The 23,616-nt window shown below is 36.1% G+C and overlaps 1 protein-coding gene across 5 annotated transcripts in view; it reads left to right on the top strand.

The window, feature by feature from the left end:
- Positions 1–6,464: 6,464 nt before the first annotated feature.
- The window catches only part of LOC140976623 (histone-lysine N-methyltransferase ASHH2-like), a 29,431-nt gene continuing 12,279 nt past the window's right edge, over positions 6,465–23,616 (top strand). For 2 of the 5 annotated variants that reach the window (XR_012175245.1, XM_073440864.1), the window contains exons 1-11: positions 6,612–6,734; positions 8,150–9,764; positions 10,012–10,219; positions 11,082–11,239; positions 11,358–11,437; positions 20,021–20,152; positions 20,238–20,354; positions 20,649–20,741; positions 21,771–21,848; positions 22,371–22,427; positions 22,707–23,607. Coding sequence is in view for 4 of the 5 variants with exons in the window: in XM_073440864.1 (XP_073296965.1) it covers positions 8,156–9,764; positions 10,012–10,219; positions 11,082–11,239; positions 11,358–11,437; positions 20,021–20,152; positions 20,238–20,354; positions 20,649–20,741; positions 21,771–21,848; positions 22,371–22,427; positions 22,707–23,607 (3,433 nt within the window). In the remaining variant the exon portion in view is untranslated. The other 3 variants (XM_073440866.1, XM_073440868.1, XM_073440867.1) reach the window with 3 other exon arrangements.

Below are 23,616 nucleotides of genomic sequence, written 5' to 3' on the forward strand. Positions count from 1 at the left end.
CATACCAACTAGTGTTCAATACCAACTACAAACCACATTGTAGTACATGTCTAGTAAGAAACCACTAGAAATCTTCTTCTACGCCCGTAATCTCCACGCTATCTCGATCTCTCATCTTTTTCTCGACCCTGATCCTGTCCCACCTGTGATCATGCACACATACAGACACAACCACAGCCGGATACTCCGGTGAGAACAAATCCCAGTATAAAACATGGTACACATGCATATACACAATATAAATCATGAAGCATACTCTCATGAATAGAATCAATGGCAATAGGTTCCATAATCTATGAAACCAAATCAATATTAGCATGCAAATGAAATCGAAATCATATCTTGACTCGACTCGACTCTAACTCTAGGGATCCCGGTGTGAATAAGACGTCACAGTCTGCCACCTACCCTCCCAATCGGGGTGACGGTACGTCTTATTCCTAGACTTCGGTCATGTCTGTATCGAATGTCTACAATCGGAGTCAATTCTGCTCCTATGCGTCGATATCACTGAACGTCTAGCTTGGCAAGTCTGCCAATGACTCTCCTATCTTAAATGCTTGAATATAAATCTATAAACAAAGCATCAACATATAAAAATGTAACAATCTAGTATGTGATTTTGGGAAACTCAAATCAGATCTAATTCGAGTTATATCTTCCCGAATCAACATGAATTATACCTTTCGTTGTACAGTATTTGTCGTAGTCGAAGTCTCGATGTCGAATCTGATAATATCAACTCTGAAATGGCAATGTATAGATATAATCTATCAAGACACAACTCAAAGCAAATCTTGTACAACTCATTATTCAATCTCAATACAATTCGACGGCATAACGGCGTGATTTCTCAATACCGATCAACTCAAATCGCAACATAATATATATTACAACTCACAACCATCACAATCTATATATCAAGATCTCAAAATCTGCATAATTTCCCCCCAATACATGCTGGAATTTCATATAAATTGCATACGATATCATTTCTTCGATCCAGTATCGAATATAAAGTTGCCACTTTCATACCAACACATAATAGGAATCATATCACAATTTCCCCAACATCTAAACTTCAAACCATGCTGAAAGGTAAAGAAACTTACATCCTTTGATAGCTCTTAAAGCGAGGAACAAGAATCTAAACTCGGATCGAAAATCAGATGGTTGGATTCTTCACAATCAAATGTTTAATATGTGAGGATCTTGAGCTTTCTTAAATGCTTCTCTCGGTGGTGCTGGTTGCAAGGTGGAGGAGAATGAGAGTGAATAACATATATATATTGCATGCAAATCTCGTACGTGGCTTCTTCAGAATTTTTGTGTATTTCAGGCGGTGCTCGGGCGGTTGAAATATACCGCTCGGACGCGGCATGTTATGTCCGAAAACTTTTAGTGTTATCCCCTGGCGCTCGGGCGGTCACAAACCACCGCTCAGGCGCCAGACTTTCTGTCCGAGAACTTTTCTTGGTAACCATTGGCGCTCGAGCGGTAGAAAGCTACCGCTCGAGCGCCACGACTTCTGTACAAATTTTGGATCTTGAGTTGTACCGACGCCCGGCTTTTCCATTTGAGTTCCTACAACCTTAATTCTAACAATTCAGTACCATCTGACCACAGTAATCAAATCTCGGGCATTACAGTATATGTTGACGATAATATGTATATGAATATGTTGAAGATGATATGAAAATGTTTATGTTTTGATGTTTATGCATGTCATGAAAATGGTATTTTTACGTAAAAATATTTTCCATGTTGTTTGTGGTTCTATACGTATTATTTGGTATCAAGAAAATGATGTGTTGAGTCTTTAGACTCACTAGGTGTGATTGATGCAGGTGGGTATGATAATAATGTTGAGGGAGGCTTTGATGCCCAATCCGACTGGACTGAAGGTGCACATAACCCGAGGACCAGCACTTATACTTTTCCGCACTCATGATTTTAAGTTTATTATTTAAGTTCAAGATTTTTAAGACTATTTATTTATGATTTTGAGTGATTTTTGAGAAGATGATACTTTTCAAGTTTATTGCTTTTTAGGTTGGTAAACACTTAACGATTTTATGCATTGAGATATTTCCATTGATTTTCAAGTACTAGTTGGTCGATTTATTATTTTAAAATGGTGCAAAATATTTTATAAAAATATTTTTATGTACTTGTGAGGGTAGGCCGAGTTTAGTGATTAAAAAAAAATTCTAGTACTTTTAAGAAAAAAGAATAAGTAGACGTTTCAAACCTAGAGCACCGAAACCTGCAGAAGAACTACCATGCAAGAAGTGCAATCGACTACATTTTGGACCGTGTGTGTGGGGTACTACTAAGTGCTTCATATGCAAGGAAGAAGGACACAAAGCTGCTGATTGCCAGAAGAAGAATGCACCTACTGTTGGGCGAGCTTATGTTATGAATGCAGAGGAAGTTGAAGGGGAGCCAGACACGACTCTTATCCCGAGTAACCTAGTCATTTAACATTTTTATACTGCTTTTAATTACATGAAATGTTAAATTGGTTATTAGAATTGGATTGATCAAGTTTAACCTAGTGGAAATTAGGTTGCATGCTCTACCCTAGTTGGAAATTAAGATATGATTTTAGAAACCATAGAAATGGTACTTATTTTGAGCCTTATTTATGTAAAGGAAGAAATAATTCAAAATAAAAAGTTTTAGGACCAAAATTAAAGAAAAATCGTAATTAAGGGTTGTAAGGGGTTTCGAATTTTTTAAGGGTTCTAAGGGCAATTTTCGAAAGTTTTAGGACTACATTGCAAATATCCGAAAGGTAAGGGGCTTTAATGCAATTACCGAATTTTTAAGGACTAATTAGACAATTTTCGAAAATTAAGGATAAAAAATGTAAAATTTCCAAAATATAAGGGCCAAATTGCAAAAATTCAAAAATTGAAGGACTAAAATGCAATTTTTCAATAAATGCTTAAGTTCAACACTTAATCTTCACATAACTTTGGGGGATTAATGATAGAAATTCTTTAAGTTTCAACACGAAAATATTTAAAAGACGTTTTCGCCGCAGGGAGGATTATCATTCAAGGTGTAGCGACCTATGCACTGCTAGATTCGGGAGCTACACACTCTTTCATATCTGAAACCTTCATCAAACGACTTAATATTTTTCCTGAGGATATGGGTTTGGGTTTCAAAGTTTCTATTCCGTCTGGCGATCAAATGCTCACATCTAAAATCGTCAAGAATCTGGAGTTTCGTTTATTCAAAGATGTGGTTCGGACATATCTTATTGTACACCCTATGCATGAATTTGATATTATTCTCGGGATGGATTGGTTATCAGCGAATGGAGCTTTGATTGATTTTCGTCAGCGATCAGTATCTATTCGATCACCTGGTAGTAAATTTTTTGTCTTTGAGGCGGCGAGAAACAAGCAAATGCCGCACATTATCTCTTGTATGTGTGCGAGGAAGCTTATTAGATGTAGATGCCAAGCTTTCCTAGCATGTCACTACTGCACATGCTCCTATCAGTCAAAAATTGGAAGATGTTGATATTGTCAGAGAATTACCTAGTGTCTTTCCCGAAGATGTTTCTGGCATTCCAACTGATCGTGAGGTGAAATTTTCTATTGAGCTAATGCCAGGCACTGTTCCTATATCTAAAGCACCTTATCGTCTAGCACCCGCTGAAATGAAAGAATTGAAAGATCAAATCCAAGAATTGCTAGACAAGGGTCTTATTCGCCCTAGTTATTCTCCATGGGGCGTACCGATTTTATTTGTAAAGAAGAAAGATGGTAGTATGCGACTCTGCATTGATTATGTAGAACTTAATAGGGTCATTATCAAGAATAAGTATCCTCTACCAAGAATTGAAGATTTATTTGATCAGTTGCAAGGAGCATCGATATTTTCTAAGATTGATCTTCGTTCTGAATACCATCAGTTGAGAGTAAAAGAGTCGGATGTTCACAAGACAGTGTTTCATACTAGATATGGGCACTACGAGTTCATGGTCATGCCATTTAGGTTGACCAATGCGCCAGTGATCTTCATGGATCTCAATAATCGCGTAGTATCTAGATCAGTTTATCATAGTCTTAATTGATGATATATTGATCTATTCGAAGAATAAAGAGTAGCATAGTCGTCATTTGAGGACAACACTGCAAGTACTGCAAGATAGAAAGTTATATGCAAAATTCAGCAAGTGCGAGTTTTGGCTTAATCGAGTGGCATTCTTAGGCCACATCATTTCTAGTGATGGCGTTGAAGTTGATCCAAGTAAAGTTGATACAGTGATAGAGTGGCCAGTATCAAAGAGTGTTACTGAGATTCGCAGTTTCTTGGGACTAGCTGGCTATTATCGCAAGTTTATTCAGGGATTCTCATCTATAGCGGTACCATGACCGCCCTGACAACGAAGAATGCAAAGTTCGTATGGGATCCGAGTGTCAAGACAGTTTTGATAAGGTAAAGCAAGCCTTGATATCAGCGCCAGTGTTGTCTATGTCATCGGGGCAAGGATAATATGTTTTTTACACCGACGCTTCTAAACTTGGTTTGGGTGCAGTTCTGATGCAAAATGACCGAGTTATTGCCTTTACATAGAGACAGTTGAAAATTCACGAGAAAAACTACCCTACTCATGATTTTGAGCTTGCAGCGGTAGTTTTTGCATTGAAGATTTGGAGATATTACTTATATGGGGAGAAGTGTAAAATTTTCACCGATCATAAAAGCTTGAAATACTTTTTCACCCAAAAAGAGTTGAATATGAGACAGCGTAGATGGCTAGAGTTAGTAAAGGACTACGACTGTGAGATTAGCTATCATTCGGGAAAAGATAATGTTGTGGCAGATGCGTTGAGTAGAAAAGCAACAGTTATCACTCAATTATCACTCCAAAAACTGTTGCAGTCCGAGATACATCGTTTTGAGCTTACAGTTTATGCTAGGGGCGAGACCCCTAATCTTGCCACATTATCAGTACAGTCGACTTTGAGAGATAGGATTCGTGAGGGACAGTACACTGATGAGCAATTGCAGAAATGGAGAGCAAGAGATGAAGCCAAGGGTCGGAAGTTATATTCTGAAGTAGATGGTATAGTTCGTTATCGAGATCGTTTATGGGTTCCTAGTGAAGATTCTTTGAGAAATCTCAATATGAAGGGAGCTCATGACACACAATATTCCATTCATCTGGGAAGCATGAAAATGTACAAAGATTTGCAATTGTTATATTGATGACGAGAGACATTCTATAATTTGTATCCGAGTGTTTGACTTGTCAGCAAGTTAAAGCAGAGCATCAGAGACCAGCGGGAAAACTTAAGCCATTCCCTATTCCCGAGTGGAAATGAGAAAATATTACGATGGACTTTGTTGTGGGATTGCCGAAGACTATTAAAGGGTTTAATGCCATATGGGTGATAGTGGATCATCTTACGAAATCAGCGCATTTTCTACATATCAAGACGACCTTCACCATGATTCAGTATGCAGAGTTATATGTTCGAGAGATAGTTCGTATGAATGGGATTCTTGTATCCATTGTTTCGGACAGAGATCCGAGATTTACGTCATCGTTTTGGAAGAGTCTGCATACAACGATGAGGACTAAGTTATTATTCAGTACATTATTCCATCCTCAAACCGATGGTCAGTCCGAAAAAGTTATACAAATTCTAGAAGATCTACTGCGAGTTTGTATAATCGATTTTCAAAGCAGTTGGGAACCGAAATTACCGCTAGTGGAGTTCACCTAAAATAATAGTTTCCAATCATCTACCGGAATGGCTCCGTTTGATGCACTTTATAGAAGGAAATGTAGATTTCATATTCATTGGGACGAGGTTGGGGAAAGAAGAGAGATTGGTCCAGATGTGATTGAAGAGAATGCCGAGCTTATATTCAAAATTCGTGAGAGAATGAAGACTGCACACTCGACCCACTCAACTTAAATATGAAAAAACTCGACCCAGATAAAAATAAAAACTCCATCTCAAACTCAACTCACAAACTCAACTCAGACATAAAACTCCACCCCAAACTTCACCTTAAATGTGTAAAACTCGACCCAAATATGAAAACATTGACCCAAATATGAACAACTCGACCCAAACTCAATCCAAATTAGAAAATGTTGACCAAAATGTGAAAAAGTCAACCCAAATATGAAAAAATCAGCCAACTCGACCCAAATGTGAAAAAACTCGACCTAGATATAATATGTATTTAATTATTTACGCAAACATTCAATCAAACATGATATAATATAGTGGTTAAATGTTGTGTCAGGGACAATCACATGGTTCCAATTTGGATTGGGTCAAAATGTGATGTTATTTTTTTGTTTTATTTTAACAAACATTTGTAAAGACCATTTTGCCCTTTAATTCAACTCACTTTTACCAAATTTAAAGAGTAAAACTCCTTCCAATTAAAATAATAAATTGGTGGGGAGACATGTATATTTTAATGACCCATTATTTTTGCACATTTATCGTAGCAGGGAATTTTTTTTTTATTTTTCCGTTTGCATTTAGATTGTGGTTAAAGCATGGAAAAATATTATAAAGAACAATGGAGATTGTGAGAAAGTCATGGGGTGACATCTTGATTTCTTTATACGGTATGCCGTAGTTTTCTTAAGTAAATTCTTTTGCACTTTTTTGAGAATTAGCTTATTTTCTCGTATTATTTTGAAATTTTTGCCTCTATGATAGTGAAGAGGAGAAGACATAAAGGTAAGAGCTACCGGTCTTTTGTGATTTTAAGTGGTTTTCACCTTTTTAGGGTTCTGGAAGTCTTGTATGTAATTTGGGCAGTTTAACTTCTTTTCATTCTGTTGTGCCACTTTATATATTTCGTTGCCTTTATTCAATGCTTTGTTGTCTGATCTGCTAATTACACGGTGGAAACGAATTTATTCTTCTTCCTTAGTTTTGACAATTTTGGTTCGTTTGTCGTCAATTATCATTGAGGTTGCTAAGGCAAAATTTGGTGGAATTGATATAGTTTTATTGTAAGTTTTTGTCCTATGATGTGCATTTGTTTTCCTTACCGCCGCTGATCGGTTTATTGTCTCTGTTTTGTAGTTACTTTTCATTATTCATTATTAATTTACAATCCTTTTTTGTTGATCTTACTACTAAATTCATGCTTTGATCTGGTCCAGTTTCCTTTTAACAAATACTATTAGTAATGCTGCTTCGTTTCTATGTTCACTCCTAATTATTTTAAGTCCATTCCTTTATGTAGATAGACTTCTTCTTTTTTTGTTTGGGTGTACACTGATGAAAGGATTTAACGCATCTTAACTATTTTAATTGATCTTAATATATAAATACACTTCTGTCATAACTATATTTTCTTCCCTCATTGTCGAAGTTTTATTTTATAAAAAATCGTCTACTTCATCCAATTAATTATACACAAAATAGTAATATCTTGAACCTGAGCTTCTCACATATAAATTAATCAATATGCTGATGTGGTTTGATGCATACAAGGACAATGAGAAATTTTAAGGTAATACCCAAAGATCGTGAATTATGCACATGTTTTCCGTTACACTTTGGTTGATTATTTACTCTGTTAATTTGTGGCCAAATTTGTGTATCTTCATTATTGGCATGTATTTTGTTTGGTTTAGATTTATTTTGTATTTCTAGGGAGTACTTTACCATTTTGATTTTTTTTTCCCCAGCCACATTAACGTCCAATATCAACTAATTATAAGTTCTTATTGATAGAGAATGATTTGCTGATATACAAATTGTGCATATGCAGTCTGGGGTTTCTGTTTCAATAACTTGGAATGATATGATATTGTTTTTTTAACCCTGAAACCACATGCCAATTTCAGTTTTTTGACTATTATTTGAAATCATCATGATATAAAAATGTGTTTTACACACCCGTGCATGTGACCAAGCAACTAGTAGTTATTAATTCATCTTTTTTGTTTCTTGAAAATTTCTGAATCGGTTCGTAAGTTCGTCATTATTTATATATTGAAATCATTTGGTTAATGTAATTTTTTCAACAATCATTTGTTCATATAATTGTTTAAAATTATTTATGCTGTCAATCTATGGTAAAAAGTCTGTAACGGAATGCACATCAAGGTTTCTTGCCGTATCTAAATATTGTTGTACAGGGTAATATGTTTACCGAGACATTGTCTGGTAAAAGCATTGGTGACATCAAGGAGAAGTCATCTGTGATCGAACTTGATATAGTTGTTGCAAAATTATCTGTTTCTACGGTACATAATGAATCCTCCTACGTGAGAACTGATGAATCATCCGTGAGCATGGTTACACCAGATGCTTCAGGTGCCGATCTTCTTCTTCCGGCTTTCGACGCCATCAGTTTTTCTGAGAGTCCTGAGAAAATGGCTGATGGAGCGAAATATACCATTGAAATCGATGCTTTTGATTCCATTGGAAATGCTGACCAGCTTGGGCAGAGACCTGACAAGGGGAAATGTGATAGTAATTTATATCCTTCTGATTCTGCAGATATTGCTGAACCATCTACAGAAAGGGATGGTGAAGCTGAGGCTGTGGTCCAAAGTGACGAGACCTGCAAACAAGACCATCCTCTAATTGTATACACATCTGCTCGGAGGAGCGCACACAATGCTAAATCAGATATGAACAATGACACTCTTAAACCACCTAGAAATTACAAGAGGAAATCGAACAAAAAGAGAGTATTGAATTTTACCTCATTGCAAATTTCAAGAAGAAGAAGAAGTTTGTTGGCCACGCGATCTAGATCTTCTGGTTGGGGATTTACAGGGAATATCTTACCAGATTTTAACGAAAACAGTGGTCTTGAGCTAAATATTAATAAAGAAAGAAAACCGAGAAGAGTAACAGGTGGCCAAGGGATTAGGAAATCTATGAGCAACCAGAAAGGTAAAAAATCAATTGGAAAGCCTGGCGCTCCTCCACGTGGTCCTTTCTCTTTGAAAATTAAATTTGGCAATCAAATCTGCAGCTTGGTGAATGTTACTAAAAAATTTAATTCTCCGGAAATCAGGTTGGAGAAAGAAGTGCCTCGAGATATGGTATCGCCAGCAAGAAAATTAGAGGACATGAGGTCATCTGATGGTTCTGTTTCGAGAACTAAATTTGATGTCCGGAACACTGTAGAAAAGTTAAGCTTAAGTACTTCAAAGGATCAACAACTAATTGTTAACCAATTGGAGGTTCTTCAGTTGGAAGCTTCTATTGAGAACAGGAGTTCGGATCCTGGAACCTCGCCTGATTCAGAAGTCATAAACTCGGAACCTGATTGTCCACTCTCTCGAAAGGTTATATCGAATATGGAAGGTAGTTCAGTTGTGTCAAATGATTGTGTTTCTGTTGAAGATGTTTCACGTTTAAAAGTATGGCAAAGCAAATCTAAGAAAGGAAAAAAGAACGATAAGTTCCCTAAGGAAGGAAAATTAAATGCTGACATGCCTGCAGCAGCTGTACTAGAACAGGAAGTGAGTTATGCCACTTCTTGTAACGAGGCGTCCGTTGTTTCATTTTCAAAACCTTGCTTGACCGAAAAGAATCCTTCATCTAGAATTGAGCCATCTAATTTACATGTCTGCGACACATTGCTTCCTTCTACTGATGGGCAAAGTTTGCCCAAATTTTCTAGCGCAAATGGAAGGAGCAAGAGCACATTCAGAATTTTGGATTTACTTGGCCAAAAAGACAAAGTCACGAAAAAAAACGGAATTCAAAACAAGACCGGGCATATGCCTAAACCTGGTGAGAAAAGTGATCGTAGCTGCATTCTTATTCTGGTGAAAAGTCATCTGAATGCATGCAGTTGTTTAAGTTTGCATATTTTGATGTATATTTAAGAAAATCTCCCCTCTCCATAATAATCTCTGATAAAGAATATCCCCTTATATATGTGTGTGTGTATAATATACACGTAGTACATATTAGGACATTTAGCCTTGCCTTCAGTCCCCCTGTCTCATTTATTTTTGATGCAATCTTTAACTTGTAGGAAATCGAGTATCAGCTAATTTTGGAGAAACTGGATCCATAAACAACGTTTCATGTGGGCCAATAGACAGCTTGCCTTTTTCAGTGGGTGAGGTAAGGGAACAATATGTTCCAATGAGGAATGCTTGGGTGCTTTGTGATGATTGCGAAAAGTGGCGTCGAATTCCGGCTACACTTGCAGATCAAATTGAAGAAACTAATTGTGAATGGTAAGTCATAATGAACGCTACTGTTGGTTTTCAAAGAGTGATTTCAAGAATTTATTTTCTATTGTCCTTTCACACGCAGGAACATTTATATTATGCATTAATTGAATTTATTTTTTCTCCACCTAACAATTTTCAGATATTTATTTAGCTAACTCACCAGTCGTTCAAGCTGATATCAATTTAAATGGTGTTTGGTTCTTTTTTGATACTTCCAAATCTGATGCTCCAAGAGTTGTTTTTGACCAATTTTTTTTTCAAAATGTGTTTTGCTAAACTGCATATGCTTAAAGTTTCTGAAACATTAAATTTGTTTCATAATTTTTACCAAATTAAAAATATCTTTGTACACGTTTGTAATAATAATTTTCTCAATTTTTCTCACATCACGTAAAAAAAAATATCACCTCACAAAAGAAACTATTAATTTTAAAAATAAAGTTTCCAAGCTGGCAGTGGTTGAAAACCGAGCCAATTGCCTTTAAAACTGGCTCTAATACTAAAGCTCAAATATTATAGGATTTTGAAATATAGTTCTTTTATCCAATTGTTGAGTAGGATTGATGTTAAAAATATGATGGATGCTAGATGCTAGAATAATGTTGGTCAATAGAAGGTTGATCTCATTGAATAAATTGGTCTGCTTCAATACTTGCCAGAAGCTAAAAATAAAATTCACATTCTTAGAAGTGACTCAAGGTACTGAATACAGTTAGTTTTAAAACATCGAGGACCACCACACTTGAGCATTAATCATCATGAAATAACATGACTTGCTGTGATGTACTAGTATATGTCTTTCGATGTTGATTCAATCCTTTGAATTTGGTGGTAACTAATAGATTGTCTTTTTTTCCTGCTAAAGGACCTGCAAAAACAACACAGATAAAGATTTTGCTGATTGCTTGGTTCCTCAAGAGAAATCAAATGCAGAAATCAATGTTGAGCTGGAAATATCCGATGCTTCTTGTGAGGAAGATGGTTGTGATAGTTCCCTTAACTCTAATCAAAACCAATCAAATGGTATTCTTTCACCTGATGATATTGCAACATTTATATACTGGCTTACTTGAATTTCACAAGTATTTCTTGATTGACATGCTTTGCTTGGGACATGAATGTTGTTTTATATGTTTTACAGTTTCTCAACAGTCATCTTGGTCACTAATTAAGTCAAACTTGTTTCTGCACCGAAGCCGCAAAACTCAATCTGTGGACGAGGTGAATGCTTAGCTTAGTTCAATTTCACTATTTTGCTTAAAATTTGAATTAATATGACTTCTCTTCTATGCTTTTCTTTTATAATTGAATTTATTGTCTTCATTAATATGAATTTTGTGTTTATCTTAATTGAATTCATTTTATGTACATAATTAACTACGATTTCAGTTTCCTCACGGCTCACAAGACAAAGATGGTAACTCTATACAAAAAATGCTTAATGCTAACACTTCTCACTCATACAACTGTATCTCAACTTAGTTATGATCCCTTTTCCCAAGAACCAGTGTATATTTGTTGGTGTCTTGTGGTTGCTGTTTCTGAACTTTAGTAGATTGAAAGTTTAAATTTCTGATTGCCTGGATTTATGATGAATTATTGACCCTCATGTAAATACTGGTTTATATAAGCATCTGGTAACAATGTTGAAGCCTGTTTTAATTGCTATTATGCATTGAAAATAGCTCCATTTACACTTATGATCACCAGGGGAGTACATGCTTAATATGTGAGCATTTTTGGAATGAAAAAATTGAAAACATAAATTTCGATTTTGGTTTTTTTGCAAATATAAATCAAACAGAGAATATGGTAAGTTGAAACCTAGCCAAACTGAAATTGAGGAGATGTTTTCTTGAAAAGAGGGTCACCAGGAAATTAATAGAATGGAGTTGGTGTATGAATGGTGTAATAGTTGGGTCAGGATTTTTGGACTACCTTGGAACGTGGTCAAAAGGTATTTTCAAGAATATTGGGGATGTAACTTATACACATGGACTTATTTTTCAAGAATATCGGGGACAAATGTGGTGGCTTGTTGGAAATAAGCAATGACACTATATGGCTTAAGGATTTGTCGGCAGCTAAGATTAAAGTGAAAGGACTTTAAGGGGGCTTAATTAACGGTGTGATGCAAGTTCCATCCCAAGTTGGCATAATAGATATCCAATTACTGGTTGATTCCGTTGACATTGCAGCTTATGAGACTTATGAACGTCGGTCTTATGCCCAGGTGGTGGTCAGTTGTGTGAGGATAATGGGTTTTTTCTGTTTTTTTTTGGGGGGGGAGGACTCGAATGGTTGTAAAAAAGTAAATGGTGGAGTGGGTTTTAGCATTTTTACAGACAAAACAGATATGGACATTGGTACATTGGTATAGAGCAATAGCCGTGATCAGATAATGAAGACAATGAGAAAACATATAGATATGGAAAATTTGAGAAGGATGTGAATGATAAACAAAAGCTTGACAGTTTTAAGGAGGAAGAGAATAGTCCAGAAAGTAATTTCATTATGTCGGCTACACTATTATTAGGAGGAAAATAATTCAAGATCACCTATTCAAACTATGAATATGCAAGATACCGAGGAGGCATACAACTTTAGATTTAAGGAGAGGTCAGGGAAGAGAGTGCACACCTTTGAGAAGACCTACTGTAGAAGGAAATATCTTACAAAAAGTAACAAGGCAGGGTCTTCCGATGAATTTTCATCAAATGAAGGTCCCATGAATCAGGAGGATCAAATGCTGGGGGAGAATGTTTGGGTGAGTGGGAGACAATTCTTAATGACTTAGAAGGAGATTGTTCTGACGAAGGGTCTAAGTCTTATGTGTCAGTAATATATCATTTAAATTAGACATTTCAGCACCGGATGAAGAAGTCTTGGAGGATATAAAGGGGCTATACACATCGAGCTATACACATCAATAGAGGATTTTTCGAAAATATGTCGGTTACGTCAATAGGAATTTACCACAACTAATTTGGGAGGGGTACTTTCTTGCGTCCAGTCCTCAACTCTAAAACACTCATTCCACCTTAATTCTATCTTGCCTTCTTCTTTTTCTGTTTTGGGGTTGTAAAGGTATACTAGGTGAGGGAGGGCGGTCGCTGTTGGGTGTTAAGCTGAGTAAGGAGGGAGATAATTTCAGAAGGGTTGTGCGGGGGAAAATGTCTCAAGTTGAGGAAAAGGAGTTGGGAATGCGTTCAGTAAAAGTGGGAGGTAATGTTGATTGTCTATTGAAGTTCGGGGTTGAGAAAGTAAACTAGTGAACAAAGAGGGGAGTACATCAAGAAATAATGGATATAGAGAATTCAAAATTTTGAATTTCGGGATAAATTATGATAAAATTTCATCTCATAGGGGCTATGTAGTGATTAAATGAAGATTTGTTCGCGGAACATTAGGGGAGGCGTAATGCTTACAGTTTTGCAGAAGGGGGGACCGGACATTGTAGTGTTAGTAGAAGTCAAAAGAGACTAGGTGGGCAGTAAATTTGTTGCATGTTTGTGGAAAAGAAGATTTCTTGAATAGGTTTTTTACCGGCTATTGGAAGGTCAGGAAGAATATTGGTGTTGTGGGATCTGAGAGTAGTTTTGGTCCAGGATAATTTGATTGGGGGGTAATTGGACGGATGAATTAACAAAAGAAAAAAGGGAAGCGAAGTGTGAATTTGAAGAGTGTTTGTTTCGAATGAATCAGATTGATACCCAAAAGCAAAATTGTGGTGGTTGAGAGGGGAAACCAAAACACAATTTTTTGATTCATGACTGAATCAGAGTAGGAGCAGATCCTTGATAAATAAGTTGGAATTAGAGGATGGGTGGATGGTTTCTGATGATGTGCACAGATCGAATCTTCAATAATAAGGTTTTTCAGTCATTTGTACATGATATATGAGGTTGGGAGGGTGGGGTATCGAAGGATGGGGGCTGGGGTATCGAAGGAATGGATTGGAGTCCTATTGATGGTGAAGCTGGATATGAATTGGAGAGACCTTTTTCATTGGAGGAGATAAAAAAACGGTGTTTGAGAGTAACGGATCGAAGGCTCCAGATCCATGTGGTTTTACAATGATATTTTACCAAGAGTGTTAGATACTGTCAAAGGAGATTTGTGGAAAGTTTTTGATGAATTTTTTGAGAGGGGTCTTCTAAATGGTATCACCAATGAGGCGTACATTTGCCTAATCCCGAAGAAACAAAACGCGGTTAAGGTTAAGGATTTTAGGCCTATTAGTTTGATAACTAGTTTGTATAAGATTATTTATAAAGTCTTATCGACGATATTGAAGACAGTTTTAAGTACCACCATAATAGAAAATCAATGTGCTTTCATCGAAGGGAGACAAATTCTTGATTGTTGTCTTATAGCCAATGAAGTGGTGGAGATGAGATGCAAAAAGAAGAAAATATGGTTGTTTAAGGTAGATTTTTGATAAGACTTATGATTACGTGGACTGGATTTTTTTGGAGTTAGTTTTACAAAAGAAAGGGTTTGTAGAGAAATGGAGAAAGTGGATAAAGGGATGAATCTCGATTGTTTATTTTTCAGTCCTTATAATTGGTAATCCAAGGGGCAAATGTAAGGGGTAGAGAGGTCTAAGGCAAGGGGATCCAATTTCTCCTTTCCCGTTTAATCTTGTAGCTGTTGTATTGGGTAGATTGGCACTGAACCTGATCCAGGGAATGGAAGTTGGTAGAGATAAAGTTGAGGTATCATACATACAATTTGCGGACAATACGTTGTTTTTTTTATTAATAATGAGAGTCATATACTCCTTTTGATGGAGATTCTGAACTCATTCTGCCGCATATCAGGATTAAAGATCAATTTGGAAAAGAGCGCGTTGTTGGGAATTAATTGTACAAAAGCAAAAATGGAAGTTCTAGCCAGAGAGATTGGGTGTGGCAGGGATGAGTGGTCTATTAAATATCTAGGGGTTCCATATGGTGGTAATTCTTTGAAAACTGTTTTTTAGGAACCTGTCGTGTCTAAGATGTCGAAGAAGTTAACGAGTTAGAAGAAAACCTTTTTATCGGGGGGTCGATTAACTTTGATTTCTGCAGTTTTGAATGCCTTTCGACCCTTCCAATGTACGTCATGTCTCTTTTTAGGGTACCAAAAGGGGTCGCGGAGGTTATGGAGATGATCATGAGGGATTTTTTATGGGAAGGAGTAGATGGAGATTCCAATTGTGTCATTCGGTCACGAGGGAAATGTTTGTTAACCGAAAGAAAGAGGGGGCTTCGGTAATGGGAAGACATGTATGAGAAATAAGGCACTTTTGAGGAAATGATGGTGGAAATGCTCTGTCGAGGGGAGGAAACAATTGTTGAAGAAGATTATTGTGAGCAAATATGAGATTGAAAAAATGGATGGGATGTATGTTTAGCAAGAAATGTTACATTCGGAAGTCTTATGAAAATTTATTTATCGAACTTACCCGACTTTTCATCAATTAGTGAAGGCAGTTGCCAAAAGGGGAAATATCATTAGATTTTGGGAGGATGAGTGGTGGGGACCATCTTTATTTCATATTTCTACAATTCATAACAATCATATTATTCAATTCATTCAAGAAGAAGAAGCTCGTTCTTCTTTATCCTGGGTATTGCACTTCAGAAGGGATTTGAGTGTCGAGGAAGTGATTGAGTTAAGTTTTTTAGATAATGTTAGGTTGGATGTGGACGGTATAGATATCAAGGTTTGGGAGAGGGATTCTTTAGGGTATTTTTCTGTTAAATCTTTCAATGAATCTTTTTTCCGGATAAGTGGCTTTCATATATTCCTTTCTTTTCAATTTATTTGGAAAATACCGACCACACATAGGGTTCAAGTATTAATATGTTGCAAAAGAGATGGCCTTCTCGTGCACTTTGTCTGAATTGGTGTGTACTTTGCCAGAAGGAGGAGGAGACTCTAGATCATATGATTATGCATTGTCCATTCACGACTAGTATTTGGTCCAAAGCTCCGGAGGAGTAGGGTTTGGTGTGGGTTGCTTCAAGATCAGCACGTGAGATGTTTACTTAGATTTTGGTCGTGATATTGGCAAGAGAGAGATTACTTTTTTGAGTGTTACAGTCCATTGTATCTTTTGATCAATCTGACTGGAGTGAAACAACGGAATTTTCGATGATATAGAAGAATCAGCGAAAGAATGTTAGGAAAAGATCAGATTTATCATTTGTGGCTTCAGTTTGGATTGGGAAGTATTCAAAATTTAAGAATTTTTCGACATTAGATCTAGTTAGAGATTGAGGTTTTATATGCCGTTGATGTAATAAGAGCTTCAAATATCTTTGGCATACCTGCGAATATCTTGTCCGCTCTTTGTAACTATTATATTTTATTATCCTAATATAATATCGTTTCATATAAAAAAATAAAAAGCTAAGCCAAACTGTAACACATGGTTTTTGGTTAAAGCTGAAGATTTTTCTTAATTTGTTTGACATTTTTGTTCATTTAAAATTGAAATAATAAAAAATTTCACAATTAATTAATTTAGCATGCTTTTGAAAATATAATGAGATAAAAATTGATATACATGATGTATATGTGGCACTTCTATGGTTGCCGATTCAAATATTTATATATTTAAATTAAATTAAATTTTGTTTTTGTTTTTACAGAACTTTCCCATGAATTGTAGTTACTAACCGATGGCAATAGCATATTACCAATAATCCATCATTTATAAGCGTGCACACACATATATAAGTTCCAATATTTTATCTCCAGAGTAACAACACACTTATATATGTGAAGGAACAACATCATAAAATTAATCTGATTTTACCTGTATTATATGCATATATTTTGGTTTCAGTTTAGACCATAGAAATCTCAAAATGCAAACCACGTCACATTTTTCAGTTTCTTTAAAACCAAAACTCAATGTTGAGAAACCACCGATTTTAGTTTTCTTTGGTTTCTGTAATTTGTTTTTGGATTTGTTCTGCTGCTTATAATGTACGCACCTAATGAATGTTTTTACTCTCAACAGATTCTCTAACATTCCAATCTATAATGTTTTTTTTGCCTGAAATATCAATAAAATCTTCTTTACCAACAACAAAATTTCATTCATGCGACATCCTTTTCCAAGAAACAAACCATGAAGATATCCTTCGCTGCCAGAAAATTAAGTTCAACTTCCATGGTGTTTTCATGACTATTTATTAGTGTTCCCTAACACTCACTGTCATGGACCATAACCTTAAAACTACTTAAAAATTTGCGCAAAATAAAAGTTTTTCTTAAATAAGTAATAATCTTTCAAAATGCCATATAAATAAAATGCTTGACTAAATATTTGAAATAAAAACGAGTACAACTATTTCCATGGCATAAAAGAAAATATCATTCATCACTAATGTAAAAGCATTATCCAAAATGAGCATTTGAAAATACTTGTTTGCTAGCAAAATCTTGAATAAATAAAAATCAGAGTAAAAGATAACGTGCATAAAAATTCTTGAAAACTTAAGCGGTCCTCGGGTTAGGTCTCCGCACCGTCCGAGCCAACTCACTGGTCCCCGCCTCTCGTCTCCTCGAACTCGTCCTCACCTGCATCGATCAAGTCTATTGAGTCTAAAGTTTCAACATGTTTAAACTGAGAATAGCGAGTAATACATAATAAAACCACATGCATTTAAAAGTAGCCCATACATACTTAAAACTCTAAACATACTTACATAAACATACTTACATAAGCATAGACGTGCCATGATTTCATAAACATTTTCATAAACGTGCTGCATCATACATATTTAGACATACATAATCATCATCATTTTGTGTAGAGATATGTTTCAATGCAAGTGACCCATAACATATTGCGCCTGATCAGACTAAACCACAGTACTGGGCTGACAGGGATCATCACAGCCTTTCGACCGAACGTCCACTCCCACATACATAACATCCCCGGTCATGCTTTACCGCTTTCCAATCCTGATCACAACCCGGTCATGCTTTACTGGGGCGAGAGGTCCCCGGACACGTTCTCTGGCTTCCAAACCCGTTCATAATTGGTCACAAGATAATTCACATACATCAAAAACATAAAATATTTTCCTTTGCACGTCGAACATGCTTATATAGCGTTGAGGGCTTCGTTGGATCCCGCTTGGACGACTACTGCACATGCTAAAACATTTTTATTTTTATTTTTTTTAATTTCCAGAATGCCTGGCACTCGGGCGGTAAAATCTTACCGCTCGGGCGCCACCCAGCTAAGCGGTTCCAAACAAAGCCTGCAACCAAAAATCCTCAAGAAACAATTTGAGCAGTCACACGATAAAAATCATAACTCACTCGTCTCTTGTGCAAAAATTACGAATTTACTGTCAAATCGAAGATATCGAAAAGTACTACATTTTATTTGTTGAAAGTTTTTCCAGAAAACTGACCGAAATTCGCAGAATTCGAAATGACAGCAGATTCAGTTTTTGAGATCTAAAAACTATTTCAAAATTGTTCCAAACATCATTACTCAAACTTTGCATAAAATAAACGGATTTTTACACTCAATAGGCATCAAAATATTGACTATGACAAGATCGATGCAGAAAAATAAAAGAATATACATGTCTTTGCATTAATACGCACGAAGATAACGAATACCGACGCGATGGATTGCGGGGGATGACCAGGAGACTCTTGCTATACGATTCTTGCTCGAAAAATGAATGTAAATCTCTAGAAATTTGCAAGGGGAAGGGGTGGCTGCTGGAAGAAACTTAAAACCCTACTTTTCTTTTCCTCAAATTCAACGTGTGTGTGTGTGTGTTGTGTGTGTGTATATAGCGTGTAAGTGTGTGTGATATTAGGGAATTAAATTAGGGGTTAAATAGATTAATAAAAATACTAGTAACAATTAAAATGCTAAATAAAATACTAATCTAACTATTTAACCCCACTCAAAGATTTAATAAAATAATTAAGTACTAAATTTTCAAGACTAAAATTCCCCAAATTCAAATTAGTATTTTTGAAAAGTTTAAAATCTTAAAATCACCTAATAAATTAAATTAGGTTTTAAAATGCTTAAAATTTAATAAATCATTTGAAATACCAATTTTCTTGACTTGAAATAAAATACCACATTATCCATAAATCGTCTAAATCGTTACGGTCTCTTTTCCCGATTCCGCATCGAATATTCGTCTGAAACATGAAACTCAAGAAAACGTTTTAACGTGCATCAAATAAACATGTAATAATTTAAAATAATGCAAAAATCATAAATATGCATCGTTAAAAATCATTTTAAAATTAAATAAATAATTTAACAATTAACAATTAACAATTATTAACAATTAACAATTAAATAAATGTATGGGTTTTACGTGTATTGATTTTGGGCTCTACACTCACGGTTTTCATCGCCGCTGTCCTTTCTCCAAGTAACGTGCAATGAATCTTTATTCTTGCTTTGTTGAAAATTCTGACAACTTTACTGGAGATGAGGATACGTAAAATGTGAAATGATTGTTCTATGGTTTTTCCTCAACCGTTCGATGACTACACCCTCTGATGTTGACACCCATGGATAGCCAGTTGCTGTGATACTAATTTCGCTGCACTTGTTCCTTTTATAATTATAAGGTCTCTATGAATGTGTTGTTCACATCTCAAGTCTATGTGTCTCTGTGTGTTTATCAGTTTTTTAGCTCCAGGCGTTGACAGTATATTTTAATTCGTACACCTATGTTCCCATTTAAATTATTGAACTCAAAGTGTTATCCACTTAAATTATTTTTTGTTGCTTGTTCTGTTTGTGCGTAACAGGTAATGGTTTGCCATTGCAAACCGCCTTCGGATGGGAGAATGGGTTGTGGAAATAAATGTTTAAATAGAATACTCAACATTGAGTGTGTTCAAGGAACTTGTCCTTGCGGTGAACTTTGTTCCAATCAACAGGTACATTAACTTCTGTTTGTTCACATATATGTGGATCTTTTGTTGTTATTTATAAAGTGAATTCTCCATGTGCAATTGCTTGCAGTTTCAGAGACGCAAGTATGCGAAACTGAAGTGGTTCAGGTGTGGGAAGAAGGGGTATGGCCTTCAGGCACTTGATGACATTCCTGAAGGACAGTTCCTTATCGAATATGTTGGAGAGGTTACTACCGAATAGAACCTCTGTTTACTTGTTGTCTGGGCAATTGGTGTCAATTAATGTTACTCCAAGTCGACATTCTGTTTGTTAGAGCGAGCTAGTAGCCTAGTAGGTATACACACACGTGTGTGTGTGTGTGAGTATAAGGATTAAGTTTCCACAATTGATATCCCGAACCAAGAGATGCTGTGGGAAGAAGTGTTGATTCCAAACTAATGTTTCATTGTTTTTGATTCTATTGTTTGAAACGTGAATGAAACTGCAGTTTTGATGCATCGGTTTTTGGTTAATTTACAGGTACTAGATGTACATGCTTATCAAGCAAGGCAAAGACAGTATGCTTCGAAGGGCCACAAACATTTTTACTTCATGACTTTGAATGGCAGCGAGGTTTACCGTCATCATTTGTTTCTCTGTGAATTTGAAAATTCTTCCACATGTTCCAATGCCATAGTGCTCATTATTTTAGTTTCAGGCCACTTCAGGATCTTCAGCAAATTCATCGATAACTTAATTGTTCGTGGATATTTAACTATTTGAGAAGCCAGTGATGATTTTGTCTCACTTTATTTCACCAATTGACTTGGATTGATCAGTGACACATTGCTCATATGTTTCTTTCATTTTAAGCTTTGTAACACAAAGTTTGGTGATTCTTTGTGCGTTGGATTTTATTAATCTTCTAAGGCAATCGTACGGAACCATTTACTATCTTGATCAAAGCATTTTAGCATGAATGCGAATGTAAATGAGCTGACTGTAGTTTGGCTGCAGCTTATGTTTCTGATGAAGTTTTTTCAGTTTTGTCTTCAATTACAAATAAACCATGATCGTATTATTAACTTTATTGTTCTTCTCCCGCCTTTGATTGACTAGGCTGTAAGTATGGGTCAGAATTATGATCCCCACATATCCATCCACCTAGAATTGTCTGCAAATTTTGTTTTGGATCGAATGTCTGTAAGGAGGATCACGAATTGGTTGGGTTGTCTGTGGACAATAGATTATACAGGCCAAAGGGGTTGATGATGGTTGCAAATGGTATAGAAGGAACCAGCGCTTGTCTTTTACTGGTCTAGGTTGCGAGAGAAAATTGTTCAAGATGGACTTAATTATTTTGTTTAATGTCAGCTACTGGTTTTAGGTTTTAATATGTTGTCTTGCAGTAAAGGACCACATTTTTCTGTTAAGTTGGCGTAGATGTATGTGGCCAATTTTATTATGTGACAACTAAATAAACTCTGGTCGAAATCTCGTCGTATTTGAAATTACTAAGGGAAATTTTCCACTGCGATCCCATACTATTATCCCCCAGCCCCCTTTTAGGGTGTCTGGTATTCTTATTTTTTTTTGGCTGTTACCTTTGTTAGTTTATGTTTTATGTATACTTCTAATACTGTCTATATATGCCTCTTTCAGGTGATTGATGCTTGTGCTAAAGGAAACTTGGGCCGGTTCATAAATCACAGCTGTGATCCTAACTGCCGTACTGAGAAGGTACTTTGTGGGGGTTAACCTTTCATGCAGTTGTAATTTTTAGAATGTGGGGAATAGAATTAAACGTGTGGAATTTTGCAGGACCTTTCATGCACCCTGTGGGGCATTTGATGTTCTACCTTCTGGGGCATGTGCCATTTGCCTTCCACAATCTCTTTCATGTGTAGTTTTGCATTTTGTTTAAGAAGCTGTCTTGTTATTGAGTCAGTTCACTGAGTTCTTGTAATATTCACTCTGTGATGTTCTTATGCATTTTTGCAACATCTAGTTTATGATTCTATTTTACGTGCTAATTTCAGATGTATCTGGGTTCAATTTTTTTGGCCCATCGTTTCATTCATTTATTCACTTTTTCGGTTGTTCTTTTCACAAATATATTTGATTCCTCATGTTTATTTTTTTAAGAAGTTATGTCTCAAAATAAGTCTCGACCAACTTCATTGTCCTAGATTTATTGTCCTGCCTTTTTTCTGTGGAATCGTCAGTTTTGTAATTTATGCGTACTTTTGGCATTCTTGATAGTGGATGGTGAATGGAGAAGTTTGTGTTGGACTCTTTGCTGTGAAGGATATTCAGAAGGTAATATCTGTCGTGATAAAACTGAGTTTTTTTGCTATGTCTAGTCAAGTTTCATCCTTCTTTTGGGACAACTTATTACATTATGCTGGGTTTTTTTGTGGGTTTTTGGGAGGTGATTCGTCTACTTCTTCTTTACCATCATGTTTGTTTTGAGTAGTATAGAAGTGCCTGATATAAAGGTGGTTAAGTATTTTATTGTTTTCATCCTTGGTGTAGTACTTATCTATGCCAATCGTTTCCTAGTGAACATGCTGTGTTCTTTGCGATTTTGCAATCCAGGGTGAAGAGGTCACATTTGATTACAACTATGTACGTGTATTTGGTGCTGCTGCGAAAAAATGTGTCTGTGGTTCACATAATTGTCAGGGCTATATTGGTGGTGATCCATCAAATTCTGAAGTAATTGTTCAAGGTGATTCTGATGATGAGTTTTCAGAACCTCTTATGATCTGTGAAGATAAAGAGCTGAATGATGATTGGAATGATATAATGTCAAATTCCTTAAATGAGAGAGGCTACAAAATTGCAAATGAATCCCGAGAAAAGATATATCAAATGAATAAGTTGGAATATGCTGCTGGTCTATTGGAAAGCATTGAAGAAGCACACGCTTCTAATGCTTTAACTCAAAATGTTGGTGGTGATATCCTTGCTTCTTCTCAAGGGTGCTTAACTGATGCTGGCAGGCAGTTGGACATGGACAAAGAAACTGGAGAGTTGTTGAACAGATCCTCGGCTGCTGCTTTTGAGTTTGAGGCTGAGGCCATTGTTTCCCCAAAGCCTTATTCTGTCGAGTTCATGAAAATTTCCTTAAAATCAGATGGCAGTTTGAAGCCTTCAGGCCAGAATGAGCTTTCTTATGCGCAAAACAGAGTGGAAAATTCATCCTGTTCTGCTCATGGACCAGAGATAACGACTTCTGGATTACATAGTAAATCACTGCCTAATGCGGTCAAATCTAAGAGCAAGTTGAAATATGCTGCTGTGGGAGGAAGAAAAGACCAAGGAAAGGCACATCCTCTCACTAAGACTCATCATTCCTCAACTTCAACTAAAAAGGGGAATGTTAAATTTATTGTTGCGGGTGACAGAGGAACTCCAAATGTGGATAAGTCAAATGTTGCACTCCATAAATCTGATAATTTACCAGAACTTTTCCTGAATAGTCATTTTGAAACAGGTATACAAT

The sequence above is a fragment of the Primulina huaijiensis genome, chromosome 5, assembly GCF_012295235.1.
Source record: "Primulina huaijiensis isolate GDHJ02 chromosome 5, ASM1229523v2, whole genome shotgun sequence".
Taxonomy (NCBI): domain Eukaryota; kingdom Viridiplantae; phylum Streptophyta; class Magnoliopsida; order Lamiales; family Gesneriaceae; genus Primulina; species Primulina huaijiensis.